The sequence below is a fragment of the Onychomys torridus genome, chromosome 22 (assembly GCF_903995425.1).
Source record: "Onychomys torridus chromosome 22, mOncTor1.1, whole genome shotgun sequence".
In the NCBI taxonomy this organism is placed as follows: Eukaryota; Metazoa; Chordata; class Mammalia; order Rodentia; family Cricetidae; genus Onychomys; species Onychomys torridus.
In genome coordinates, this window is record NC_050464.1 from 17463983 (window position 1) to 17488790 (window position 24808).

General features: G+C 49.4%; 1 protein-coding gene across 1 annotated transcript; it reads left to right on the forward strand.

The window, feature by feature from the left end:
• Ssc4d (scavenger receptor cysteine rich family member with 4 domains) lies at positions 1-10500 on the forward strand. Its single transcript, XM_036172069.1, has 10 exons — positions 1-166; positions 1783-1818; positions 1967-2272; positions 3204-3281; positions 3795-4109; positions 5821-5898; positions 6652-6726; positions 6823-7134; positions 8125-8202; positions 9526-10500. The coding sequence occupies exons 1-10, from the start codon at positions 1-3 to the stop codon at positions 9840-9842; spliced, it is 1761 nt and encodes a 586-aa protein (XP_036027962.1). The 3' UTR covers positions 9843-10500.
• The last annotated feature ends 14308 nt before the right edge of the window (positions 10501-24808 follow it).

Below are 24808 nucleotides of genomic sequence, written 5' to 3' on the forward strand. Positions count from 1 at the left end.
ATGGGACCCTCCGAAAAGCCATCCACTGGCTGGACGCACAAGGAAGCAGAGATGCAAATTGGTGCCCCGCCTGAGGAGTGGAGTGGGGGGTGGGGGCCTGGGGATGGGGGTGCTGCCCCTTTGCCCCTCCCCCCAGCCCTGTCCTTCCTTCTTCTCTTCCCACTGGGTGAGCGTTCCCAGCTCCAGCTCTCAGTTTCTCCGACTGTCCAACTGTGGTGGGAGACCAGGCATGGCAGGACATATTCGCAATGCCAGTACTTAGAAAGTAGAAGCAGAAGAGTCTTAAATCAAAGACATCCTCAGCTACACGTCAAGTCCCAGGCCAGCCTGGGCTACACAGGACCCTGTCTCAAAAAACAAACAAACAAACAAAAAAAAAAAAAAAAAACAAGGGGTTGGGGATTTAGCTCAGTGGTAAGCAAGTGCAAGGCCCTGGGTTCGATCCTCAGCTCCAAAACTAGTCAGACAGTGGTGGTCCAAACCTTTAAATCCCAGCACTCAGGAGGCCGAGGCAGGCAGATCTCTGAGTTTGAGGTCAGCCTGGTCTACAGCCAGGACTACCAGAGAAACCCTGTCTACAAAGAAACAAAAGCAAAACAAAACAACAACAACAAAAAAAAACTGGGCTTTAATCCCAGCACTCGGAAGGCAGAGGCAGGTGAATCTCTGTGAGTTCTAGGCTAACCTGGTCTACAAAGTGAGTTCCGGGACAGCCAGGACTACTACAAAGAGAAACCTTGTCTCGAAAAACAAACAAACAAAACAGGACAACTGAGATGACTCATCCAGTAAGGAAGCTTGTCATCAAGCCTGGGGACCTGAGTTAGAGTCCTAGAACCTTTATAGTGGAAAGAGAGAACCGACTTTCCGAAGTTGTCCTGCGTACATCCTCAACTACATAGCAAATTCCAGGTGACTCTATGTGACTCTACGTGACTCTACCTCAAGAAATCATTTAAAAGGGACTGGAAAATATGGCTCACTGATTAAGAGCACAGGCTGCTCTCCCAGAGGGCCCAGGTTCAATTCCCAGCATCCTCATAGTGGCTGGCTCACAACCACCTGTAACTTCAGTTCTGGGGGGATTTGATGCCCTCTTCTGGCCTCTGGTGGTACTGCATGGAGTGCCTAGACAGCATGTAGGGAAAACACCCACACAATAAAATAAAATTTAAAACAATACTAAAATGGCTAATGAGATGACTTGGCAGATAAAGGCACTCGCTGTAACCACCTGAATTCAATTCCCAAGACCCATATGTAGAGGGAGAGATCCAACAAATTGTCCTTTGACCGCCACACACACACATACACATATATAAATGGTGGCGCACGCCTTTAATCCCAGCACTCGGGAGGCAGAGGCAGGTGGATCTCTGTGAGTTCGAGGACAGCCTGGTCTACAAAGTGAGTACAAAGCTGTTATACAGAGAAACCCTGTCTCGAAAAACCAAAAAGGAAAAAAAAAAAAGGAAAAGAAAAATCAATAATAATAATAATAATAATAATAATAATATAAACTAGCTCTTAAAAAGAAAAAAGATACTGAAACGTGATTTGTAGGGAGAAGCCTTAAGCATTAAGACTCCTGGCGGTAGCCGAGTGTGCTCGTGAGGTTTTGCTATCGAGTACACAATGGATCCAAAGCGGATCTGCAGTGGCCTATGGACCGCTGGGACAGGGAGGTTGGTGGGGTGGTCCTAGACAGAGACGATGAAGCTGGAGGAGAGTGATGGTGAGACCCGTGGGGAAGGGACTCACGTCCTTTCTCGTCTGTTTCAGCCAGTGCCCTCCAGCCCACTCCACTGCCCTTTCCAGGTAAGCTCGGCCTCCTCCCCTTCATCGGTTCGCGGATGCTCCCAAACTCGCATGGCCCAGCCACACTAGTTTGAAGGCTTTCATGGCGTCCTGTAGTTTGGGCTCCCTACTGACTGCGCATTGCACCAGTTGGTCCCCCTTTTTACAGAGCTGAGGCTGGTGGGGGGCCCCAGCCGCTGCCGAGGGCGCCTGGAGGTCATGCACAGCGGTTCCTGGGGCAGCGTTTGCGATGATGACTGGGACGTTGTGGATGCCAACGTGGTGTGTCGTCAGCTGGGCTGTGGCCTGGCGCTGCCCGTGCCGCGGCCCCTCGCCTTTGGCCAGGGCCGAGGCCCCATTTTCCTGGATAACGTGGAGTGCCGGGGGCAGGAAGCTTCCCTGAGCGAGTGTGGCAGCAGGGGCTGGGGTGTCCACAACTGCTTTCACTATGAAGATGTGGCGGTCCTGTGTGATGGTGAGTGACGGAAGGGGAGGCTGCGGGGCCAAGCAAGCGACACTCTCTGATGCTAGAGTACTTCTGGCTCATGGACCAAAGAAACTAGCGGAGTTGCAGGTGGGGCTTGATTGCCCACACAGAGTTCTCCTGGTTTTCCTTTTTCCGTGGGTAGGAATTGAACCTGGGTCCTCATACACGTTAGGCCACATGCCCAGACTGGGGAAGGATGTCTCTAGGCAAATAATCTACCACCAAGCGGTATGTACACACACACACACACACACACACACACACACACACACATCCATCTACTCATTCATTCATTCATTCATTCATTCATTCATTTCACATGAAGTCTCATATAGGCCAGGCTGGCCTGGAACACCTAATTCTTCTCCCTCCACCTGCTGAATGCTGGAATTACAGGCATGCATCATCATACCAGACTTGCCCCTCCCATTTAATAAACCACCAGACCACTGGGGTTGCCAGACACATGAAATGAGCAAATCTAAAAAAAAGTTTATAATAACCAATCAATAAATAAAATGAAGAGTAATAGAGAGCACCCAGCCTGGACCTCTGGTCTCCACATGCACATGCATGGGTGCATGTACCTGCCCGTATGCACGCACACATGTATACACTATACATACCCACACTAAAAAAAAAAAAAAAAAAAAAAAATTGTAAGAACTAGGCTGTTGGACAGGCATGGTGACACCTACTTGTGATACCAGCCTCTGGGAGGCAAGAGGATCGGAAGGAAGTTCAAAGTCATTCTTACCTACATAGCAAGTTTGGGGCTAAACGGTGGCTCTCCACATCCAGGATTTGGGGCTTTGGTCTTGAAAGCAGGCATCTTCAGGTTCTAGACAGCTGATGCTCACATGCTGTGCAAGGATGGAGAGCAGAAAGATCCCTGCATCTTTGTTTCCTTCCTCTGCAGAATTCTTACACACACAGCCCCCGACAAGGAAGATGTTGACCAGTGTAGCACCCTCTACAGTCCTCCAAAATGGGAAAGGTAAGTTATGGCAGTGTGGGGAGACCCTTAGCAGGCTAGAGGAGGGTTTCAAGGTCATACCTGCCATGTAGAACAAGGATCCTCTTTTGAGGGATAAGTAGGGGAGGAAGCCCAGAGGAGGAGGGACCCATCTATCAGGGAGGGCTTCCTGGAAGAGGAATGTGCCCGCTACATCTTGCAAAGAGAGGTTTTCTTTGGGCCGCTGTAAATGACAAACAGGCACATGGGAGAAGGCCAGGAGAGCAGGGATAAGAAAGAAAACCTGGTTTTAGGTCAGGATGACATAATCCAAACTGGTTATCCTGGGACCTACAATCCAACTCTCCAGACTGTCAGAAGGCTTAGTCAAGGAGGATGGGCGGGCTAGTTTATCCCTGCTAGGGTTTTGGCCCTGCCGTTCAGGGTACTGTCCCTAGCCAGGGAAGCCTGGTGCATTGATGGAGAGGATGAAAATGCCTCCTCGTGGTTCTATAAGATGCTGCTTGCCCCGCCCTCTCCATCCACCTTCACCAGGTGAGGGCAGCGTGCGCCTGGTAGGCGGCGCGGGCCCCTGTCAAGGCCGAGTGGAGATCCTGCACGGTGGCCTGTGGGGCACTGTCTGTGACGATGATTGGGGTCTGCCGGATGCTGCTGTCGTGTGCCGCCAGCTGGGCTGTGGGGCCGCCCTGGCCGCCACCACTAATGCCTTTTTCGGCTATGGCACCGGGCATATCTTGCTGGACAACGTTCACTGTGAAGGTGGAGAGCCCCGCCTGGCAGCCTGCCAGAGCCTCGGCTGGGGCGTGCACAACTGTGGTCACCATGAAGACGCTGGGGCGCTCTGTGCAGGTGCCAGGAGCGCGCGCGGGGGGTGGGGGGGCAGAGGGGCGGGGCCTTTTGAAGGAGTAGGGGTGGAAAAAGGGGTTTTGGCTAACTGTACTTTCCAGATCTCTCCAGAAAGTCTCTGAAATTACCTGTATTATCTCAGGCCTGCTCTGGGGAAAGCAACTGAGAATAACCCTCATTCTCACACATTGTAGCTATAGAGAATATCGTAGTATTCCTCTGTTAGTAGAAATGCCTCCAGAATTTTCCAGTAATCTCCAAGTATTCTTCATGGACTATTTCAGAATAAAGCAAAAATATTCTAGGGTTTTGCTCCCTCAAAGGTACTTTCAAAGCACCTTTCTGCAGAACTCTGCCCAGCTATCTGCAATCCTGAGGATATAATAAATAGAATATTCTCCCATGTGGGGCCCTCTCCAATTTGGGAGGTGATTTCAGCAAATAACAGGTCGGCACTGGGGTAGAGGATGTAGCTTGGTTGATAGAGTGCTTGCCTCGCATGCATTCTGAAGCTCTGGGTTTCATCTCTAGCCCCACATAAACCAGGCATCCTGGTACATACCTATAGCTCCAGCACTCGGGACAGTAGCCATAATGATCACGGTCATCCCCTACTATGGTAAAACCCTGTCTCAAAATAAAATAATAAAAGGTTGGGCCTGGTGGTATGTACCTTTAATCTCAGCCCTTAGGAGGCAATGACAGGCTGATCTCTCTCTCTGTGAGTTCAAGGCCAGACAGGGCTACTTAGTGAGACCCTGTCTCAAAGTAAAATAAAATAGATGTGCTTTTCGTCTTGTTGAGGCAGGGGTCACTCTAGCCCAGGTTGGCCTCCTCCTGTATTAGCTTCCCTAGTGCAGGTATTACAGGCACACCCTACCTAACAGATGGGTTATTATTGTTATATGCTGGGGAATCAGACCCAGAACCTTGTGCATATAAACCAGGTACTCTACCCGGGGGCTAACTACACCCTTAGCCCATCAAATAAGACACGTGGAGCCAGAACATCGTTTCACAAACAGACTCTGTTCTATTAGACAGAAAGTGTTTGTAACAAACCAGAGGTTATCATTCCTAGCTTACAGATGGGAAAGCTGAGGTACTAAGAGGCAGAACCTTACCCAGAGTCACCCAGAGCTCTAGCAGAATCATCACTGACCTTGCTCAATGGAGTTCATGCTCCCTCCCCTTTCTAGCCTCATTTTATCTATAGACTAGGATAAAGATTCTTTGGTCTCCTATTTTAGCCTGACCTTGAACTCAGTACTTAAAGGATGACCCTATACTCCTGATCCTCTTGCTTCCACCTCCCCGGTGCTGGGACTGCAGACATGTACAACCAGACCCATTTTGTGTGATTTTAGGATGGACCTAGGGCCTGGTGCATGCTAGGCAAGCACTCTACCAAACCGAGCCATAAATTGGCACAGTCTTCTTCTGTGAGTCCTTCAGAAATGAGCAAAGGTCCTTAGTGGGCAAAGCTCTGCATGTGTTTTGTACACATCTGGCTTCTTGAGAACATTGGACACTGAACTCAAAGCATGCAACAGGCTTGCATTCATCTGTGTGCCACACATAAATTTCTAAGGTCAAGGTTGGGCAGGGTTCATTTTATCCTGGCTGGGCTTCCAGCCCCTGGAGTCAAATTTGTTTTCTTTTGGGAGAGCCCCTTCGTCTTGTGGCTGACCCTCTGTCTTTTCTTCTGCTCCAGTCCTGAGTCCTCCAACTTTCACAGCACAGCCTCCCTCTGCCACAAGAGAAGACTGGGCATGGCACACTGAGCCAGCAGGTAAAGGGCCCACCTTCCCACCAGGAAGGGTTGGGACAAGGCGGGTAGGGGTGGGAACTAAGGAAGCTGTTCTAGAAGACACAGGAAAGTGACTTCAGCTGCGGCTTTGGGGCAGATGGTAGAGATGGGTGAGAACAAATGAGCAGATGGGGGCATGGATGACACTCAGCTCTGAGGAATGAAGAAGAGTGGGTAAGAGATGTCTTTAAAGTGCTTGAGTCAAATTAGGGATTGCTGCTGAGGTAGGGAAGAGAGAGGCCATTCGAGGAAATTCAAACTGGAAATCAAGGTTAGAAGCAAGTTTGGAATTAGGGCTGCAGCCATCACTGTGGTTAAAATCAGTATATTTAAGATTTGGGAGTTGAGGGTTGTAACCCAGGTAATTTGAGTTGCATCCCTTAGCTCCAGCATTCCATCCCAGCACCACATAAAGCAGGTATGGTGGTTCACACCAAGTTGAGGCCAGAGGCTTTGGAGTTCAAAGTCAACCTAAGCGACACAGCAAGACCTTGTCTCAAAACCCCAAAGATTTTAATCCTAGAACTCGGGAGGCAGATCTCTGAGTCTGAGATCAACTCTGTCTATATAGTGAGTTCCAGGCCAATGAAGGCTACATATTGAAAACCTGTCTTGAAAAAAAGGAGGGGTGGGGAGGAAAGACGCAAAAGATGTTTATTCCGATCAAGTTTCCAGAGCTGTGGGTGTGGTAAACGGCCCTCTCGGCTTCCTTCAAAGGCTCCCTTGTCTCGACAGCTACAGGAGTGGGTGCCCTGCCTTCCAGGGATACCGTGCGGTCCACCACGGCAGCCTGGGCCTCGGGGAAGAAAAGTGAGTGGCCTCCCGGGTCCCGCAGGGCGTGGGAGCGGGTGGGATGCGGGCTGCAATGGGGAACCACGCTGGCACCGGCCTGTGCGCGCCCCGCAGGCGGTAGGCTGCGGCTGGTAGGCGGCCCGAGCCCGTGCCGCGGCCGCGTGGAGGTGCTGCACGCCGGGGGCTGGGGCACCGTGTGTGACGACGACTGGGACTTCGCGGACGCGCGCGTGGCCTGTCGCGAGGCGGGCTGCGGGCCTGCGCTAGGAGCCACGGGCCTCGGCCACTTCGGCTACGGCCGAGGCCCCGTGCTGCTGGACAACGTAGGCTGCACCGGTACCGAGGCCCGCCTCAGCGACTGCTTCCACCTGGGCTGGGGCCAGCACAACTGCGGCCACCACGAAGACGCCGGAGCCTTGTGCGCAGGTGAAGAGGTGGCGCCGGAGGGGCGGAGTCAGAGGGGGAATGGGCGGGGTCTCCCGCAGGCGCTGTCTGCCATGTGGGCGGGGCGTGATGGAGCAAGCATGGGCGGGGCTGGGCTGGGCGCGGCGCATGCGCCCACTGATAATCTAGGCGGGGCTGAATCAGAAGAGGGGCGGGGTGTCGGGTGGGGGCGGAGCATGAAGCGGATGAGCAGGGCGGTGCTCGGGCCATCGCAGCCCTGTGGGCGTGGCCTCGGGAAACACTCGCAGCGGGGGTGGGGCCCGCTCTGTAAGGCACGGGTGCGGTGGTGCGCAGGCGCTTAGAGCAGGACCTGCGCAGCATTCAGGACCGGCCCCAAGATAGAGAAGACGAGCGTGAAGCTGTACGCAGCCGGGTAGTCAAAACGGGCGGGGCCTCACATCACTGGCTCTGCAGTGATGAGGAAAAGGCGTGGCAGTCTCTGCTGCACTGCAGCGGAAGTATTACGCACAAGGGAGTAGCCGCACCCTCAGGGCTCTCTGCGGCTGCGCGGTAGGGGCGTGACCGGAAGGGCGAGTCCTCTGCAGAGACAGACCAGGGCGCGACCTAGGGACCCTACGTGCTTTGTTAACCTCCTTGTAAGGGGCTGTATGGTTTATTCCCTCCCTGCTGCGTCAAGGTTCCCCACTACTAGTGATGGATAGGAAGCAGGTGGCTTTCCCAGAGCTCGACTTTGGCTTCTCAGAGAAACCAATGAAAAAAGGGCGTTTACAAAGTCCCACGGGATATTGTCAATTCCTTTTGTTTTTGGCTTGCTGTAGGTAGTGGTATCTCCATTTTAATTGGATGCCTAGGCCTAGGAGGCCCTTCTGTGTCTCCTACCGTAGGGTGGCAGTTCTTTGCGGTCCTTTCTATCTCTAAAACCTGGGAAGGTATGGAGAGATGACCTGGCTCTAGGGAGCACATTTCCCAATGTGACAGCCACCTCTTTGTTTTCTGCCCGTGCTGAGCCAGGCCCAGAGGAGCTGGGGCTCCAAGTCCAGCAGGATGGTTCTGAGACCACCCGAATGCCCAGTCCTCGGCCCAGAGATGGTAGGTGCCTACTGCCCCTCAAAATGAGGTTGGAACCTTGGTGGTAAAATGGACCTGGCCTGAGGAAGGGCAAAGCTTGGATTACAGCAGGTCAGCAGACCTGACCAGGTCCTTTTGTGTTGTTCTCAGGCCTCATTAATGGGAGTTTAATACCCAGGAAGAAGGGGGTAGATTGGGGGTGGGGTGGAGGCGAAGCAGGGAGTATAGCTCAGTGGGTCGAGTGCTTGCCTAGCATGTAGGAACTTCAGGTTCCGTCTCTAGTCCTATCAGCCATGGGCCAGCCCTTTCTGAACCCTGGCTTTATCTGTGACACACAGCACCTCATAAATTGGGCGTCTTGGAACACCCCTGTAATCCCAACACTTGGGAGACTGAGGCAGAAAAATCAGTTGAAGGCCAGCTTTGTGTATTTTGAAGCCCGCCTGGGTCTTACGACTCCAAATAAACTCCTAGAGCAACCTGGAGACTTCTAGTGTTGGGCTCAAACTGAAGGGATGGGGATCCTATCTTGGAGCAAACGGTGAGAAAATGACGGCCCATGGCTCTCATCCCAACATTATGGAGACTTAGGTCGGAAGGATAGTGAATTTAAGCCTGAGCTACATACAAAGGCTCTTCCTCAGAAACACATCAGATTAGCTCAGGGAATCCAGGTGTGGAAGGGGAGACAGGAAACTTTGGGAGACAAGATAAGACATGATCACAGTCTCCAAACAGCTAGCCTGTGGCAAAGGGGCTGAGTCTATGAGCAGAGGCCTCAGTGGAGAACAGAGCACTGAGAACATGTTTGCATATTTTCTTCTGTCTTGAGTCCTGCTGCCCAGCTTTGTTTAATGTCACTTGCTGTCCTGAGGGCTTCCAGGGCACCTTTGTGTTTTCTGTTATCAGTTTTTGCTTCCTCTGTCCACCCCTTACCCAGTCTAGCATAGAAGTTTCCAGCATGAGTCAGCTCCTTTTAAAAACAATTTTTATTACCTTGTCTCTTGAGGGTCCACATAGCTCTGGTTGACTTATATTTGTTATGTGAACCAGCCTGGTCTTAAACTCACAGAGATCCACCTGTCTCTGCCTCCCTAGCGTTGGGATTAAAGGCGTGTGCCACCATGTCCCACATTATTTATTATTTGTGTCTGTGCATATGTATGTGTATGAACACACAGCAGTATGAAGGTCTGAGGACAAGCTCTGGGAGTTGGTCTTCTCCCTCCACCAAATGGGCTTGGGGATAGAACTCAGGTCGCCTTGGTGACAAGTGCCACCAGCCATGGAACCATCTCTCGAGCCCATGGACTCTTCTGACTCTGGGCCTTATTTCCAACACAGGGCACTTCCGCCTGGCTAGTGGAACCCACCGATGTGAGGGGCGCGTAGAGCTCTTCCTAGGACAGCGGTGGGGCACTGTTTGCGATGACGCCTGGGACCTACGGGCAGCCGTTGTCCTGTGCCGTCAGCTGGGATGTGGCCAGGCTCTGGCAGCCCCTGGCGAGGCCCACTTCGGCCCAGGCAGAGGCCCCATCCTCTTGGACAATGTCAAATGCCGAGGAGATGAGAGCACCTTGCTGCTCTGTTCTCATATCCGCTGGGATGTCCACAACTGTGACCACAGCGAGGATGCCAGTGTCCTGTGCCAGCCATTGTGACCCAGCGGGCCCTGCACTCCATATCATATCAAAGGAGCCTGTGGGGAACTGTCCCTGCTTTTCCAGGATACCCTCCTATGATTTCTGCAGTTCCTGGTGCCCCTTCCCCCCCTTACATGGGGGAACTGCACTGCAGTACCCCCAACCCTCATCCTCTTACTGTGTGGTCTCAGACGGTTCTCACCTGCTCCGAGGCCCAGTACAGTGAACATGGCAATGTTTTGCTCAGCCAAAACAGATGTGGGAGAATGACCCACCTTCTCTTTTGAGGGAACTCTTACATAGTACCCCCAACCGTTCTCTCCACCCGCACACATGAGGCTTGGGTTCTCTCTAAATGCCCTTCAACCTTTCCAATGACCTATTTTGGTCTCCCCACCCCACCCCCCAAAAAAGAGGCAGAAGGGGTGGAGCTGTTCTTTCTATAGACTGACAGGACTGCAGAAGGTCCTAGGTCATCACCTTCCCTGCTGGGTGAGGACCTGGACGCAGATGGTGCTCGGCTGAACAAGGGGGCTGCAGGGGCCAAAGCCTCCTGCAGCGTCTCCGATTTCCACTGCCCCTGGGGCACAGAGCCTCCGCTTTGCAGTCGCAAAGAAGCCTGGAGGCCTGTAGCCACGTCCATAGGTGCCAAGTCAATAAAGCATTATCCCCCGGTCTTGTTGTTTTGAGAACCTGTATCATGGCAGCTGGAAAGACTCCAGACAGGCCTTTCTGGAGAAAACCCGGCATAGAGATGAAAGGCTGTGGTCCACGAGCATCATCCAGGAGTTCTCCACAGGCCCCTCAGCCTGGAAATGCTGAATCACCATAGCAAGCCTCAGGCCCCTAGAGGATCTTCTGGTCATCCTCTCCATTCTATTACCCACCCACAAATGTAGGTCCAGGAAAAGAGAGGAAGAGCAGCATGCTGCTGCATGCCTGTCCTCCCTGTCCTCCTGGGGGTGCTGAGGAGGGAGGAATGCTGAGAGATCGAGGCCAGCCAGGGCTCAGAGAGGACCTGATTGAACAAGCCCAGAAAATAAAAGGACCAAACCAGAAACAACTACTCTAGTAGTATACGCCTGTGATGTTACCTCTTAGGATCCGAGTTCAAGGTCAGCGTGGGCTACACGAGAGTCCTTGGAGAGAGAGAGAGAGAGAGAGAGAGAGAGAGAGACCCTGCCTGACTTGGTCAGGCGGTAGACGTCTGTAATCCCAGCAGTTATATGCTGAAGCAGGTAGATTGGCAGTTTTAAGCAGCCTGGGCATCTGGAGAGGCCCCACCACCTTCTTCCCGCTCTCCCACCTATACATTTCTAGGTCGGGTTGTTTTATTTGTAAGAGTAGGTTTCTGCTGTGTAGCCCTGACTGTCCTGGAACTCACTCTGTAGACCAGACCTGACTCTGCCTCCTGAGTGCTGGGGTTAAAGGTGTGAGCTATACTATGCCTGGCATAAGCTTGTGTGTGTGTGTGTGTGTGTGTGTGTGTGTGTGTGTGTGTACACAACATGTTTGCACATTACATTGGAGATCAGAAAAGAGTGTCTAATCTGGAGCTGGAGTTACAAGCAAGTTGTGAGCTGCCTGATGTGGGTGCTTGGAAATGAACCAGAGGCCTCTGGAACAGCAGCCAATTCCCTCCACTCGTTATCTGTTTCCCTAGCCCTTCCCCGTTTCCTTTTTTAGGTTAGCATACAAGGAATTAGATCTCTCTCTCTCTCTCTCTCTCTCTCTCTCTCTCTCACTCTCACTCACTTTTAAACGTCTCACTCCGTAGCCCTTGATGGCCTGGATTTCACTATATAGACCAGGCTGTCCTTGAACTCACCTCTTAAGTACTGGGATGAAAGGTGTTTGCCAGCATGACTGGCTAATCCTGACATTTTCAATCCAAGTGTGATTTAGCAGATGTCCCTCCTTCATATCACCTCACCCCTCTGCTCCCCATCTCATATCTGCCCAGTCTCTCTTCCTCTGGTGTGTCATGTCATGTCACTTATTCTTATCCCCTCTTGGTCTCCTTTTCTAGAGGATTTTACCCACAGTTGCACCCTGGAGGTACAGTACAAGCTCTTAACCACTGATCTAAATGGTCTTTTGCTCATTAGAAAAAAAAAAAAAAAAAGAATTTGTTTTTATATGTATGGATGTTTTGCCTGCAGGTATGTCTGTGCACCACATGCATGCCTGGTGTCTAAGGACAGCAGAAAAGAGCGTTTGGTCCCTTAAGATCAGAGTTACAGGGTTGGGGATGTAGCTCAGGGGTAGAGTGCTTGCCTAGCAAGCACAAGGCCCTGGGTTCAATCCTCAGCTCAAATACACACACACACACACACACACACACACACACACACACACACACACATATATATATATATATATATATATATATATATAAGATGAGAGTTATAGACAGTCATGAGCTTCCATGTGAGTGTTATGCCTCCAAGTCTCAAACCTGGGTCCTCTGGAAGAGAACCAGTGCCCTTAACTGATAGCCATCTCTCTGACACCCTTTTACCCACCGAGCTAAACAAAAGCTGGGTGTGGTAACCCATACCTTTAATCCCAGCATTTGGGAGGCAGAAGCAGGCAGACTTCTGTGAGCTCAAGGCCAGCATGGACAGATTGAGTTCAAGGATAGCCATGGCTAAATAGACAAACTGTCTAAAAAAACAGTCTGACCCCTACATGTAGATTGTGGTCCAAATTTGTGTTTCTTCACACAAATAATGCAAAAGCAAAAAACACCAAAACCAGCTGGGCGGTGGTGGTACACGCCTGTGATCCCAGCACTCAGGTGGATCTCTATGAGTTCGAGGCCAGCCTGGTCTATAAAGCGAGTTCCAGGACAGGCTCCAAAGCTACAGAGAAACCCTGTCTCAAAAAAACAAAAACACCAAAACCTCCCCCTCCCCCCAATTGCAATTCTAAACCAACTAGAAAACTAATTCTTTTGGGGTTTTTCAGTTGCTTGTTTTATTTTTGTGTAGTGGAAGGCACATAACACAGGGAATTTGGAGGTCAGAGAACAACTTTTGGGAAGTCACCATATGGGTTATGGTGATCTAACTCTGGTCATCCAGCTTCATGACAAGGGTGTTTGCCTGCTAAGCCAGCTCCCTGGCCTATCATTTTTATATTATTAGCATGTGTGAGGTATGTGCCTGTGTATTGTATATGTACTTGTGTGTGAGTACACAGTGGTCACTGTCTGCCCAAGAGGATGTTGGATCTCTGAGTTCAAGGCCAGCCTGGTCTACAAAGTGAGTTCCAGGACTGCCAGGAGTACTCAGAGATACCCTGTTTCGAAAAACAAAAATAAAAATATTGAGTGTCCTGTTCTGTCACTCTCTGGTTCCCTTGAAACTGGGACTTTCACTGAATCCAGAGCTAGGCAAAAGGCCAGCGAGCTCCAGAAGTCCTGTCTCTTCCCTCTTGTACTGGAGCTACAGTATTCTTGGTCACTCGGGTTTTCTACGTGGACGCTGGAATCTGAGCTCAGGTCCTCAAGTTTGCACAACAATCTTACCCACTAAGTCATCTCTCCAACCTCGTATTAGATTTTTAATTTATTTTGTGTGTTTTCATATATGGATTATGTTGCCCACATGTATGCCCTCTGCTTACCTAAGTCAGAAAGCACTGGATCCCCTGGTACTAGAGTTACAATGTGAACCACCATGTGGGTGCAGGGAACTGAACCCAGGTGCTATTAAAGAGCAAGTGCTCTTAATGGCTGAGCCACCTCTCCAGCCCCCCCCCCCTTTTTTGAGCTGAGGATCGAACCCAGGGCCTTGCGCTTGCTAGGCAAGCACTCTACTACTGAGCTAAATCCCCAACCCAGCCCCTCTTATTTAAAAAATAAAATTATTGCATGTATGTCTATAGTGCAAGTCACAGCATCCTCTCCTTCCGCCATGTGGGTCCCAGGGATTCTTATAGAAAGTGCCCTTACCCGCTGAGCCATCACACCAGCCCTGGCTCCTAATCATCATACATTCAAGTCATGATGTCCCTGTCTGTATGAACCTGCAGTATGCTAGTCACCCCTATCTATTTGTTGTTACACCTGCCAGGCAACCTGAGCCGGAGCCAAACACTGAGGATTGAGGGATTAGCAAAAAATGAGGCAGCTGTCTTCCTGTAAGGTCAAGCTCCAAATTTCCAGGGCTTCCCACTCACAGGCACTGCCCCGGTAAGTGTTCCTATCTACTGTGCAAACGGAGCAAACAAAAGCCCAATCAAAGCTCCAGGGTCTTGCTGGGTCACCAAAAAAAAACATCAGGGACCAGGTGTTGGGATTCCCACTCGAGCCCCATAAGCCACGACATCCTGGACTCGGACAGGATGGAATAGGACGTGACGTGGCTGTGCCCTTCCGTCCGACTCAAGCCGCGCCTTCCTGCTGAGTCACCGGTGGCGGGAGCTCAGCAAAGGGCCCACCCTGGGTGGGACGCGAAGCCACGCCTCCACCTCCCTGAAGGGTCGTGATTGGGTGACCCGGGAACCGGTTCAGCCAGTCACAGCAAACTGCAGCCTGCTGGGGTGAGGGGAGGCGGGGCGATGGAGCCGCCCTCTTTGGGACCCTCCCTTCCCGGGGGGAGAGAGTTGTGGGTCTGGTCTGATGATGGGCTCGGGTCCTAGGTGCAGCACATACTAGCGAAGGAAGGTCAAGCGTTCCCCCAAAAGACGAGTTTATGCGACATTTCAGTAAGTTGGTGCTTATCACCAACAACCTCTGGGCCACACGGCAGCTTTTCTTTTTTTTGTTAATAATTTATGTTTTATGCTGGGCGGTGGTGGCACATGCCTTTAATCTCAGTATTCAGGAGATAGAAGCAGGCGGATCTCTCTGTCAGTTCGAGGTCAGACTGGTCTATAAGGCTAGTTCCAGGACAGCTAAGACTGTTACACTGAGAAATCCTGTCTAGAAAAAAAAAATGTTTCAGTCAAGATTTCATGTAGCCCAGGCTAGCTTCCAATTTGCCACATAGCCAAAGATGACCTTGAATTTCTCTGTTCCTTCTCTACCCACCTCAGCAGTGCTGGGATGACTGATGCACACCACCGCCGGCCCCGCTGGTTTATGCAGTGCTGAGGAACCCAGAATTTTGTGTATGCTAGGCAAGCATTCGCCGGACTGAGCTATATCTTAGTCCTTGTACTGTTATTTTCATGGGAGGGCATTTTCCTTTATCTATTTTGTTTGTTAAGACTGGGTTTTAAAAAAAAAAAAAAAGACTGGGTTTCTATGTGTTGTTGCTCTGGCTATCCTGGACTCACCTCTGCCTCCCAAGTGCTGGTATTAAAGGCATGTGCCACCACGCCCAGTTTTCTGGAGGACATTTAATCCACAAAGGACTATTAAAATTGTAAAGAGGGTTCACAATAAAACCAGAGTTGGCACAGCGTGTTGTGGCATCTGTATGTAATTCCAAGAACTTGGGAGACTGAGGCAGTCAGAGCAAGATTTTGAGGCTAGCCTGAAGTACACCACAAGACTTTTCAAAAAACAATGAAAAGGAATAAGTGAATAATTATGTAAAACCAAGATTAAGGAGGCTAGGGGTGTGGCTCAGTTGGTTGAGTGCTTGCCAGCCATTCAGGAAGCCCTGGATTCAGTCCTCAGCTCCTCACAAAACTCAGTTTGGGCCTAGAGAAATGGTTCAACAGGTAAAGGCACTAGGGTGCCAAGTTGTGATGACAAATTAATTAGAGATCCAGGAAACAAAAATACCTCTGATGTGTAAGCCCCTTGCCCAAGGACAGATAGTTCCTGAAATGCTGGAGGCTATTGTTTATGAGAGGTAACAAGCCATGTGTTTTCACTCCCTTTAACAAATTTGACCCATCTGGATGTGGTTGATCACACATAGGCGGGAGGTTTACAGGCAGGAAATACGTCAGGATGTATGCTTGTCCCCTGATTGGACCTGATAGGAAATATTTAGGCTACTGCAAATTGTGACTCCGGACCATCTTCTGGAACCCAGAGATGGACCTGGCCAGAGCCCATTCACCTGGCCAGTATTTAATTAAAGCTTGCTTCAAAATTTGGCTTTCAACTGTGGTAGTGGGCTTATCCTTGACCAGTGGGATTAATATACACACACTAAATAAAAATGTAATAAAAATCTAAAAAACAAAAACAGCACTAACAACAAAAGGAAAATAGATTTTAAAAAAGAAAAACTCAGTGTGGTGACTGTCACATGCCTGAAATCCCAGAACTCTGGAGATGGAGACCGCAGGTCCAAGATTTCAAGGTGAGGTCACCCTCAACTACGTAGTCAGTTCAAGGCCAGCCTAGACTACATTAAATACTATCTCAAAAACAACCCAAAAGGATTGGAAAAGGTTACCCACCTCTGGCCAACAGGAACAATAAACTGAAGGATGTTGTTTTGTTTTGAGACAAGACAGACAATGTAGCCCATGCTGGCCTGAAATTTGCCATTTCATTTACCCAAAAATGAATGTGAACTCCTGACCTCCCTTCCCCTCCCAGGAGCTACAGCCCTTCGTGAGCATTCTTGACATTGATGTCTCTGAGACAGGGCCTCACACTGAAGTCCGGGCTGACCTAGAACTCAAGCGGTTTTCCTGCCTCAGCCTCTAGATGGCTGGTCTTACGTGAGTTACCTATAGTTTACCCACACACACACACACACACACACAAATCTGAGGTACCTATTTAACATATCAAAGTGAACCTTGGCTGCCAAGCTCTCCCAGCATCCCTCAGTCCCTACCTCTCACAGGGTATGGCTGGCATACCCTGCCCTCTACCCTGAACTTTCCACTGTCCTTCTCCCTGAGGCTCTTCCTATATCATCCAGACATTTTGGTTACCTGCCCTTTTGTACCTTTGACCTCCTGACTACGGCACCTGGTCATTCTTGACATTGTCATAGCTTCTCTCCCTAGCCCCCCCCCCCCCCCCACCCCACGGCCCAGCTCCATCTGGTCATGTCCACTCTAGACTCTCCCAGATGTCCCTGCCTCTGTGACTAGGCTCTCCCACATATTTATAATAAACCTTCTCCTCCACCAGGCCTAGGAACAGTCCTGTCCTTTTGTCATTCCGGTTAGACCGAAGGTTTTAACACAGCCTGCTAGATCCCAGCAAATTATATGTGTAGCGTCACCCTGATGGAGCCTGTGCTGTCTTAAGATTGGCCCCACCGGTCCAACAGAAGTCTGTAATAACTCAGTCTTGGCAGATGGAGAAAGCAATGCTCAGAGCAAGGACTGACCTGCCCGAGGTCACCCTCCCTGAGCTACAGGCCAACTGGGACGTGGGTGTTTGCACTGTCATTGGCTTCTACTCCCCCCAACCCCGACTGGTTGCCCCCCCTCGCCCCCCGTGGGTGGCTTCCGGCCTAGAGAGCCCCTCCATCACTTGTCAGGTAGGCTGAGAAGCTGCAAAGTGGCACCTGCTCTCTACCACCCTAGTTAATCTCCTGTCTCAAGATTTCTGCATGAGTTGGAGGAGCCCGTGTCCGGGCCGAGCTTAGCAGCAAGCAGTCCGCTCATGGGAGCACTTTCCAGGTGATATCTTGTTCGGCCCACCCGGCCACCTTGAAAAGTGAAAGTCACCGGGCGGTGGTGGCGCACACCTTTCATCCCAGCACTCAGGAGGCAGAGGCAGGCGGATCTCTGTGAGTTTGAGGCCAGCCTGGGCTACAGAGTGAGTTCCAGGACAAAAGTACACGGAGAAACCCTGTCCCGAAAAAAAAAAAAAAGAAAGGAAAAAAAGTGAAAGTTGTCTCTACTTAATCAGTTAATAAGTAAGGAAACCAAGCATCAAAAATACAGCTTTGGGCTGGGGCAGTGGTGGCGCACACCTGTAATCCCAGCACTTGGGAGGCAGAGGCAGGTGGATCTCTGTGAGTTCAAGGCCAGCCTGGTCTACAGAGTGAGATCCAGGACAGGCACCAAAGCTACACAGAGAAACCCTGTCTTGAAAAACCCAAAAAAAAGTTAAAAAAAAAAAATACAGCTTTGGGCCAGTGATGAAGCTTAGCAGGTAAACGTGATTGCTGCCAAAGCCTGGCAACTGGATTTCAGTTCCCAGAACTACAGAAAAGTAGAAGGGGACCTACTTCCTAAAGGTATCCTCTATCTCATGCACACACCTGCACTCTCACCATGTACCCACATACCCCCCCCCACACACACACTCATGCATGAGTGCACACTCCCACAAGCATGTACAATAAAATAAAATGGGAAATACTAGATCAGGGTGTAGTGGATAGCCATCCCAGCATTGGCCTGTAAGTTCCAACCCCCACTGAGGCTTCGGTAATGGTCACGCCCACAAGGCGGGGCAGAGGAGGAAGCGGAAGACCAAGGATCGGGAAGAGCTCTCTTGGTTCCCAGACTCTGGACGCTGGAGGTAGACTGAGCAGAGTTCTCCAGAGAACACCGCCGGACTGCGCTATACCCTTGCCAGACCCTGTAACCTACCCCTTCATTTGTAAGTTACCCCATAAAATAAACCTCCCTTTTAACTACGTGGAGTGGCCTTAATAATTTAACCAATATCAGGGCATGGTGGCTCATACCTTTAATCCCAGCATTTTGGGGGCAGAAGCAGAGGCAGGTGGATCACTAGGAATTCCAAGCCAGGGCTACGTGGTGAGAACCTATCTGGGAAAACAAAATACAAAAACCTGGTCTGGGTTGTAGCTCAGTTGGGAGAGTGCTTACCTAGCATGCGTGAAGCCCTAAGTTTGATCCCCAGCACTGATTAAACTGGGTGTGGTGGCAGACACCTGTAATCAGAGCACAGGAGGTAGAATCAGGAGGATTTTCTACAGAGCAAGTTCAAGGCCAACCTGAGCTCCATGAGACTCTGTCTCAAACAAACTAATAATAAAAATAGTGTTGAAGGCCATGGACTTGAATGGATGGCAGATGGGTTCAGTTGTGTGATTTTTTTTTTTTTTTTTTTGAGACAGGGTTGCTCTGTGTAGCTTTAGAGCCTTTCCTGGAACTTACTCAAAACCAGGCTGGCCTCGAACTCACAGAGATCCACCTGCCTCTGCCCCCTCTGCTTCCCAAGTGCTGAGATTAGAGCCACCACCACTGGGTTTGTTGTGTGATACTTTGATTGTGTTCTGACACATAAAGCTTGCTTGGAGTCAGAGGGCAGAGCTAGCCACTAGCTGACCTAAATTAACCATAGAGGTTTGGGGGATTGTAGACAGAGAGGAGACAGGAAGTAGCAAGATGGGGCAGAGAGAGGATCTTGGCCCTTGTGGATGGAGGAATGGAAGAGATAGGAAGCAACTGGCAGCTGCTCCTGGTTCTCTGATCTTTCAGGTTCTTACTCCAATATTTGACTCCCAAATTTTGATTGATAAAGATTAATTATGTTAATGCTTCATCTGGCGCCCAAAGTGGGGCTTGTGGCGATTACTGTAGAGAGGCTGCAACAGGAAAATCCCAGACTCACTCAAAGGGCTTGGGGAAGAAAAGGAAAAGCCAGTTGGCAGAGCAGTGACCCCAGTGGGTGCAGCTCTGGCAGGTGCTGGTGGCTGCAAAGCCACAGGCAAGTGGCTATTTCATTACTTCATCCAAACATTTGTGGCTTTGTCCAAAATGTGGATGCCAGACAGCTGGACAAGTGATACAGTTAGCTGTCGGGGTGGTTGTCTGTGCCTCACCCCTGAATCACCACCCCTAGTAGGCAGAAGGTAACTGCCAGGCACCTGCCCCCACCTTTTGTGTGGCCAAGACAAGGACCCCTTAAGACCTGAGATGCAGACATGCTCGCTCTCTTGGCTACCTCATGATCCTGGATGCTGGATGCTAGTCTGTAGATCAAGTCAGAGTTCTCCAGATAAGTGTTGGACTGTGCCTCCCCTCTCTTGGGCCCCATAACAGACTCCTCTGCTTGCTGTAAGTTTACCCAAAATAAACCTGTTTTGAGTATCAGATAAACTTCGTGGAATTGCCTCATTAATTTCCACTATTGCTAGCTCTCCTGGGACTTGACAATTATCTCATTTTTTTTCAGGGTCCCTAAAGATGCCACTACCCCCAGACAACAGGAAGTAATTTATAACACAATGCTCACACATTCCTAAGAGATGGGCTGGCTGGTTTTTGGTTGTTCCATGGGCTATGGATATTTGTCATCATTTAGATTGGTTAGTTACAAGTTGTTATTGGTAATGGTCAGGAAAAAAAAATCCGAACAAAGGAGATTAGACTCAGAGATGTTCTGAAAATAAAAAGGGGGATATAGAAATGGTAGGATAAAAAGGTGGATTATTGAATCTACTTTTTTGGGTTTTTTTTTTTGTTTTGTTTTGTTTTTTTGTTTGTTTGTTTTTCAAGACAGGGTTTCTCTGTAGCTTTGGAGTCTGTCCTGGACTACCTCTGTAGCCCAGGCTGGCCTCGAACTCACAGAGATCTGCCTGCCTCCTGAGTGCTGGGATTAAAGGCGTGTGCCACCACCACCCAGCCCTTGAATCTACTTTTAAACCAAAAAAGCAGCTACTAGTCTTAAATACTTACAGATTTAAGGTTATTTTTGTTAGACCATGCTGTACATATGTTTCTACTCTTATTCAAGGTATTGTACCTATACAGCTTCTTTAACAATGTAATGTCGCGGGCGGTGGTGGCTCATGCCTTTAATCCCAGCACTCGGGAGGCAGAGGCAGGTGGATCTTTGTGAGTTTGAGGCCAGCCTGGTCTACAAAGCGAGTTCCAGGACAGCCTTCAAAACTACAGAGACACCCTGTCTCGAAAAACCAAAAAAAAAAAAAAAAAAAAAAAGGTAATGTAAATTTCTAGTCTTTGAAAGTTATTGTTACAAACTATTTAGGATAATAGAGAAATACATGATATTAGTTAGTCACCTATCACAATCAAACTTTTAGTCATGTTAGGTATGTTTTCAAGGTGAAATAGATATATTTTAGATAGACAGGTGGTCTTCAAACACTTCAGAGATCTACAGAATATGGTATTTACATGTTTTAATAACATAGGGTTTTTTTTTTTTTTAATGACAATGAGACATGTCTGCTCCTGGCATACCAATCTACTTCAGAGAAGATGATGGGCATCAAAGAAACTCCATATTGTGTTTACTTTCTTTGTGGCAAATGTTAGTCACTGGGCAAGAAAGTGCCCTCGCCTAGACTGCTGACAGTATTCTGTCCAAATTGGACAAGCAGGACACAAAAGAAAGGACTTCAGAACTTTGTCAAGACAAGGCAGGACAGTCCTTCAAAAATCCTGCTTTGCAGAAAAGTCTGTCAGTTATTCTAGACCTGCAGGCTGAAGGTGGATGTCCCACCGTTACAGAGGAAACTTAGGTGACTGTCCAGGCAGCCAGCTGTTTCTGTCATTTCTTAGTTCTGGAAGTTTGCTCTGCACTTCCTATTTACTCAGATAATATATCCTTCTCGGGTCTTTGATGGAGTTGAAAACTAGAGAGTTACATTTTTCCTTGTTAACAAATTCAGAAAAGAAACTCACAAAAGAGGTGTAAAGTGTATAAGGTTGAGAGACATAAAAAGATAGTTTGGGTTGGTAATACAAGTTAGGATAGGAAGTGAATAAGGTCCAATGCTTTGGACTCACCAAGATTGGATAGATAATGGAGTATTTTCTCTGATTTGTCAAATGCAAATCACATGTAGTTTTACTATGTTGGCTAAAACCTTCACTTTTTATTTAGACAAAGAGGAGGAAATGTGTGATATTTTGACTGTGTTCTGATAAAGCTTGCTTGGAGTCAGAGGGCAAAACTAGCCACTAGCTTACCTAAATTAACAATAGAGGTTTGGAGGATTGCAGACAGAGAGGAGACAGGAAGTAGTTAGGAGGGGCAGAGAGAAGATCTTGGCCCTTTTGGACTGTGGAACTGAAGAGGTAAGAACCAGCTGTTCTCTGATCTTTCAGGTTCTTACACCAATATTTGACTCCCAATTTACTTTATTGATAAATATTAATTAGGTTAATGCTTCAGGGTTCCTCTGTGTCTGGAAGGTAGCTTTTAGTCACTATGACAAATACCTGAAGGAAAAAAATGTATTGCCATTTCCTATTATTATTGTGCATATGTGTATATAATGTATATGTATAAATGCAGGCGTGCTTGGGCCACCACACACAAGCCAGGGGTCAGAGGACAACATGTGCGAATCATTTGGCTCCAGCTGAGAATATTCAGGCGTGGCATCAAGCACCTTTATCAACTGAGCTACCCTGCAAGTCCCAGTTGGTAGGAATTTTAGAAATTAAGCATCCATGGGAGCTAGATTCACAATCAAACTGTTTGCCTAACTTTTCCCCCTCGATTTTGTTCATAAAGCAGGGTCTCCTATGCAATGAAGCTGGCCACAATTTCGTGAGCCTCTTCTACCACCTCTTTTTTTTTTTTTTTTAAGATTTATTTATTCATTATGTACACAGTGGTCTGCCTGCATGTGTGCCTGCACGCCAGAAGAGGGCACCAGATCTCATTACAGATGGTTGTGAGCCACCATGTGGTTGCTGGGAATTGAACTCAGGACCTCTGGAAGAGCAGCCAGTGCTCTTAACCTCTGAGCCATCTCTCTAGCCCTGCTACCACCTCTTGGGGACTGTATTTACAGGCCCTTACCACTATGCACCACTATGCCTGGCAAAATCCTTACTATCTTAGCTGAGCATAGTGGTTTGAGCCTTTGATCCTAGCACTTGGGAGGCTGAGACAGTAGGATCTTTATGAGTTCCAGGATATCCAGAGACACAAAATGAGATCCTGTCTTGAAATAAATCCCAAGACAAAACCAAAAATCTTTGCATTCCTTGTCTTTCTTTTAGCTTTAAAAAATAATGTTTGTGGGGGCTGGAGAGATGGCTGAGCAGTTAAGAGCACTGGCTGCTCTTCCAGAGGATCCGGATTCAATTTCCCAGCACCCATATGGCAGCTCACAACTGTCTCCAACACCCTCACATAGACACACATGCAGGCAGAACACCAATGCACATAAAACAAAATTTTAAAAATATTTAATTTGATCTATGTGTGTGTGCGTGCCTGAGTGTATGTATGTGTACCATGTGTGTGCAGGAGCCCTTGGAGGTCTGAAGATGTGTCAGATCCTCTGGAACTGGAAAGTTGCAGATGCTTGTGAACTACTATGTGGGTGCTAGGAACCAAAACCAGGCCCTCTGCTCTCTAAGAGTCTCAAAGACTGAGCCATTTCTCCAGCCCAGCCCCTTACTTTTTTTTTCTTTCAGAAGAGTCTCATGTAGCCCAGGTTGTCCTTGGACTTTCTATGTAGCTGAAGATGACCTTGAACTGCTGGTCCTCTGGTTTCTACTCCCTAGTGCTTCGATTACAGGCTTGTACCAGTACCACCAGGCCTGCTCCAGGCTTGTACCAGTACCACCAGGCCTGCTCCAGGCTTGTACCAGTACCACCAGGCCTGCTCCAGGCTTGTACCAGTACCACCAGGCCTGCTCCAGGCTTGTACCAGTACCACCAGGCCTGCTCCAGGCTTGTACCAGTACCACCAGGCCTGCTCCAGGCTTGTACCAGTACCACCAGGCCTGCTCCAGGCTTGTACCAGTACCACCAGGCCTGCTCCAGGCTTGTACCAGTACCACCAGGCCTGCTCCAGGCTTGTACCAGTACCACCAGGCCTGCTCCAGGCTTGTACCAGTACCACCAGGCCTGTTCCAGGCTTGTACCAGTACTACCAGGCCTGCTCCAGGCTTGTACCAGTACCACCCCCCCCGCTCCAGGCTGGGCTTTTGGGCTTTTTTTTTTTTTTTTTTTTTTTTGCAGATCATCTGAGAGAAGAGTCAGTCCAATTGCCTAGTCTGGTGACTTCTGCCTTCTCAAAGCAGCCATCCATCTTGCCCTGATTGGGTCCAACCCAGCAGCTTCCAGGATGGCCCTGGCATCTGACCAGCTTGCTCAGCACCTTCTCTCTCTCTCCCGGTCTCTGTCTCCATCAATCTGGCTTCCTGCTTGCTCTTCTGTTAGAACTCTCTCTCTCTCTCTCTCTCTCTCTCTCTCTCTCTCTCTCTCTCTCTCTCCCCACATCCTCTCCCCGCAACCCCCTCTTCCTCCCTCCTCCTCCAGAGTCACATATCATTGGCTATCCTCAAACCTATGATATGGCTGAGGCTGACCTTGCACTCTTGATCCTCCAGACTCCACTTCCTCACTGTAGGAATTATAAGTACAGGACCCTAAGCCTAGGTCAAATAGCTGTTTCTTTACATCTGCTCAGGGGGGAAAAAATCACATAACTCTAGTCAAGATGCAATCTGATCAAGCCCTCTACTTTTTTTTTTTCTACACAGGGTTTCTCTGTGTAGCCAGGGCTGTCCTGAAACTTGCTCTGTAGACCAGGCTGGCCTCAAGCTCAGAGATCTGCCTACCGCTGCCTCCTGGTGCTGGGATTAAAAGCGTGAGCCGCCATCACCCAGCTCAAGCCCTCTTCTTCTTTACGATGAAGCCCCAAAGGCTTGTTGGACGCATCCATCAGGTGCAGGTGGAAGGTGCTGCCCTGAGAATGTGGTTCCCAAACAGAATGGGTGGGTCCTGGGGCTCCTGTGGAGACAGATCTGGAAGGCAAGATTGAGCAGATCTCAAGGTCACCTCACTGCCCTGAGTCTCTTCCCAAAGCAGGCAGAGAAAGCCCGTTCCTTGAGGTTCATCTGGAGTTCAAGTCTCATCACTCTTCTGTCCCTTTGCTCAGGACGTTGAATTGTGGGTATCATCCCTCTGGGACCCAAGGTGATGGTTTCCTTCTGTAACGTTTTTGCTTTGTTGGGCACGGAACCTGGGCCTTGCCCATGATAGGCTCTACCACAGAGCCATGCTCCCAGCTCCTCCCTGGTGACTTCTAGGCAGCCACTTTACTGCTGGGCTCTCAGCCCCTCTCACTAAGAGATTCTAGGAAGGTGCCCTTGTTAGGATCCTGCCCTCAACTCCCAAACGCGTGCAGCTTGGG

Coding starts and splice junctions, on each gene's coding strand:
- Ssc4d (XM_036172069.1), top strand. CDS start 1: ATGGGACCCTCCGAAAAGCCATCCACTGGCTGGACGCACAAGGAAGCA. Junction 1,819..1,966: donor CACTCCACTGCCCTTTCCAG/GTAAGCTCGGCC, acceptor CCCTTTTTACAG/AGCTGAGGCTGGTGGGGGGC. Junction 7,135..8,124: donor CGCCGGAGCCTTGTGCGCAG/GTGAAGAGGTGG, acceptor GTGCTGAGCCAG/GCCCAGAGGAGCTGGGGCTC.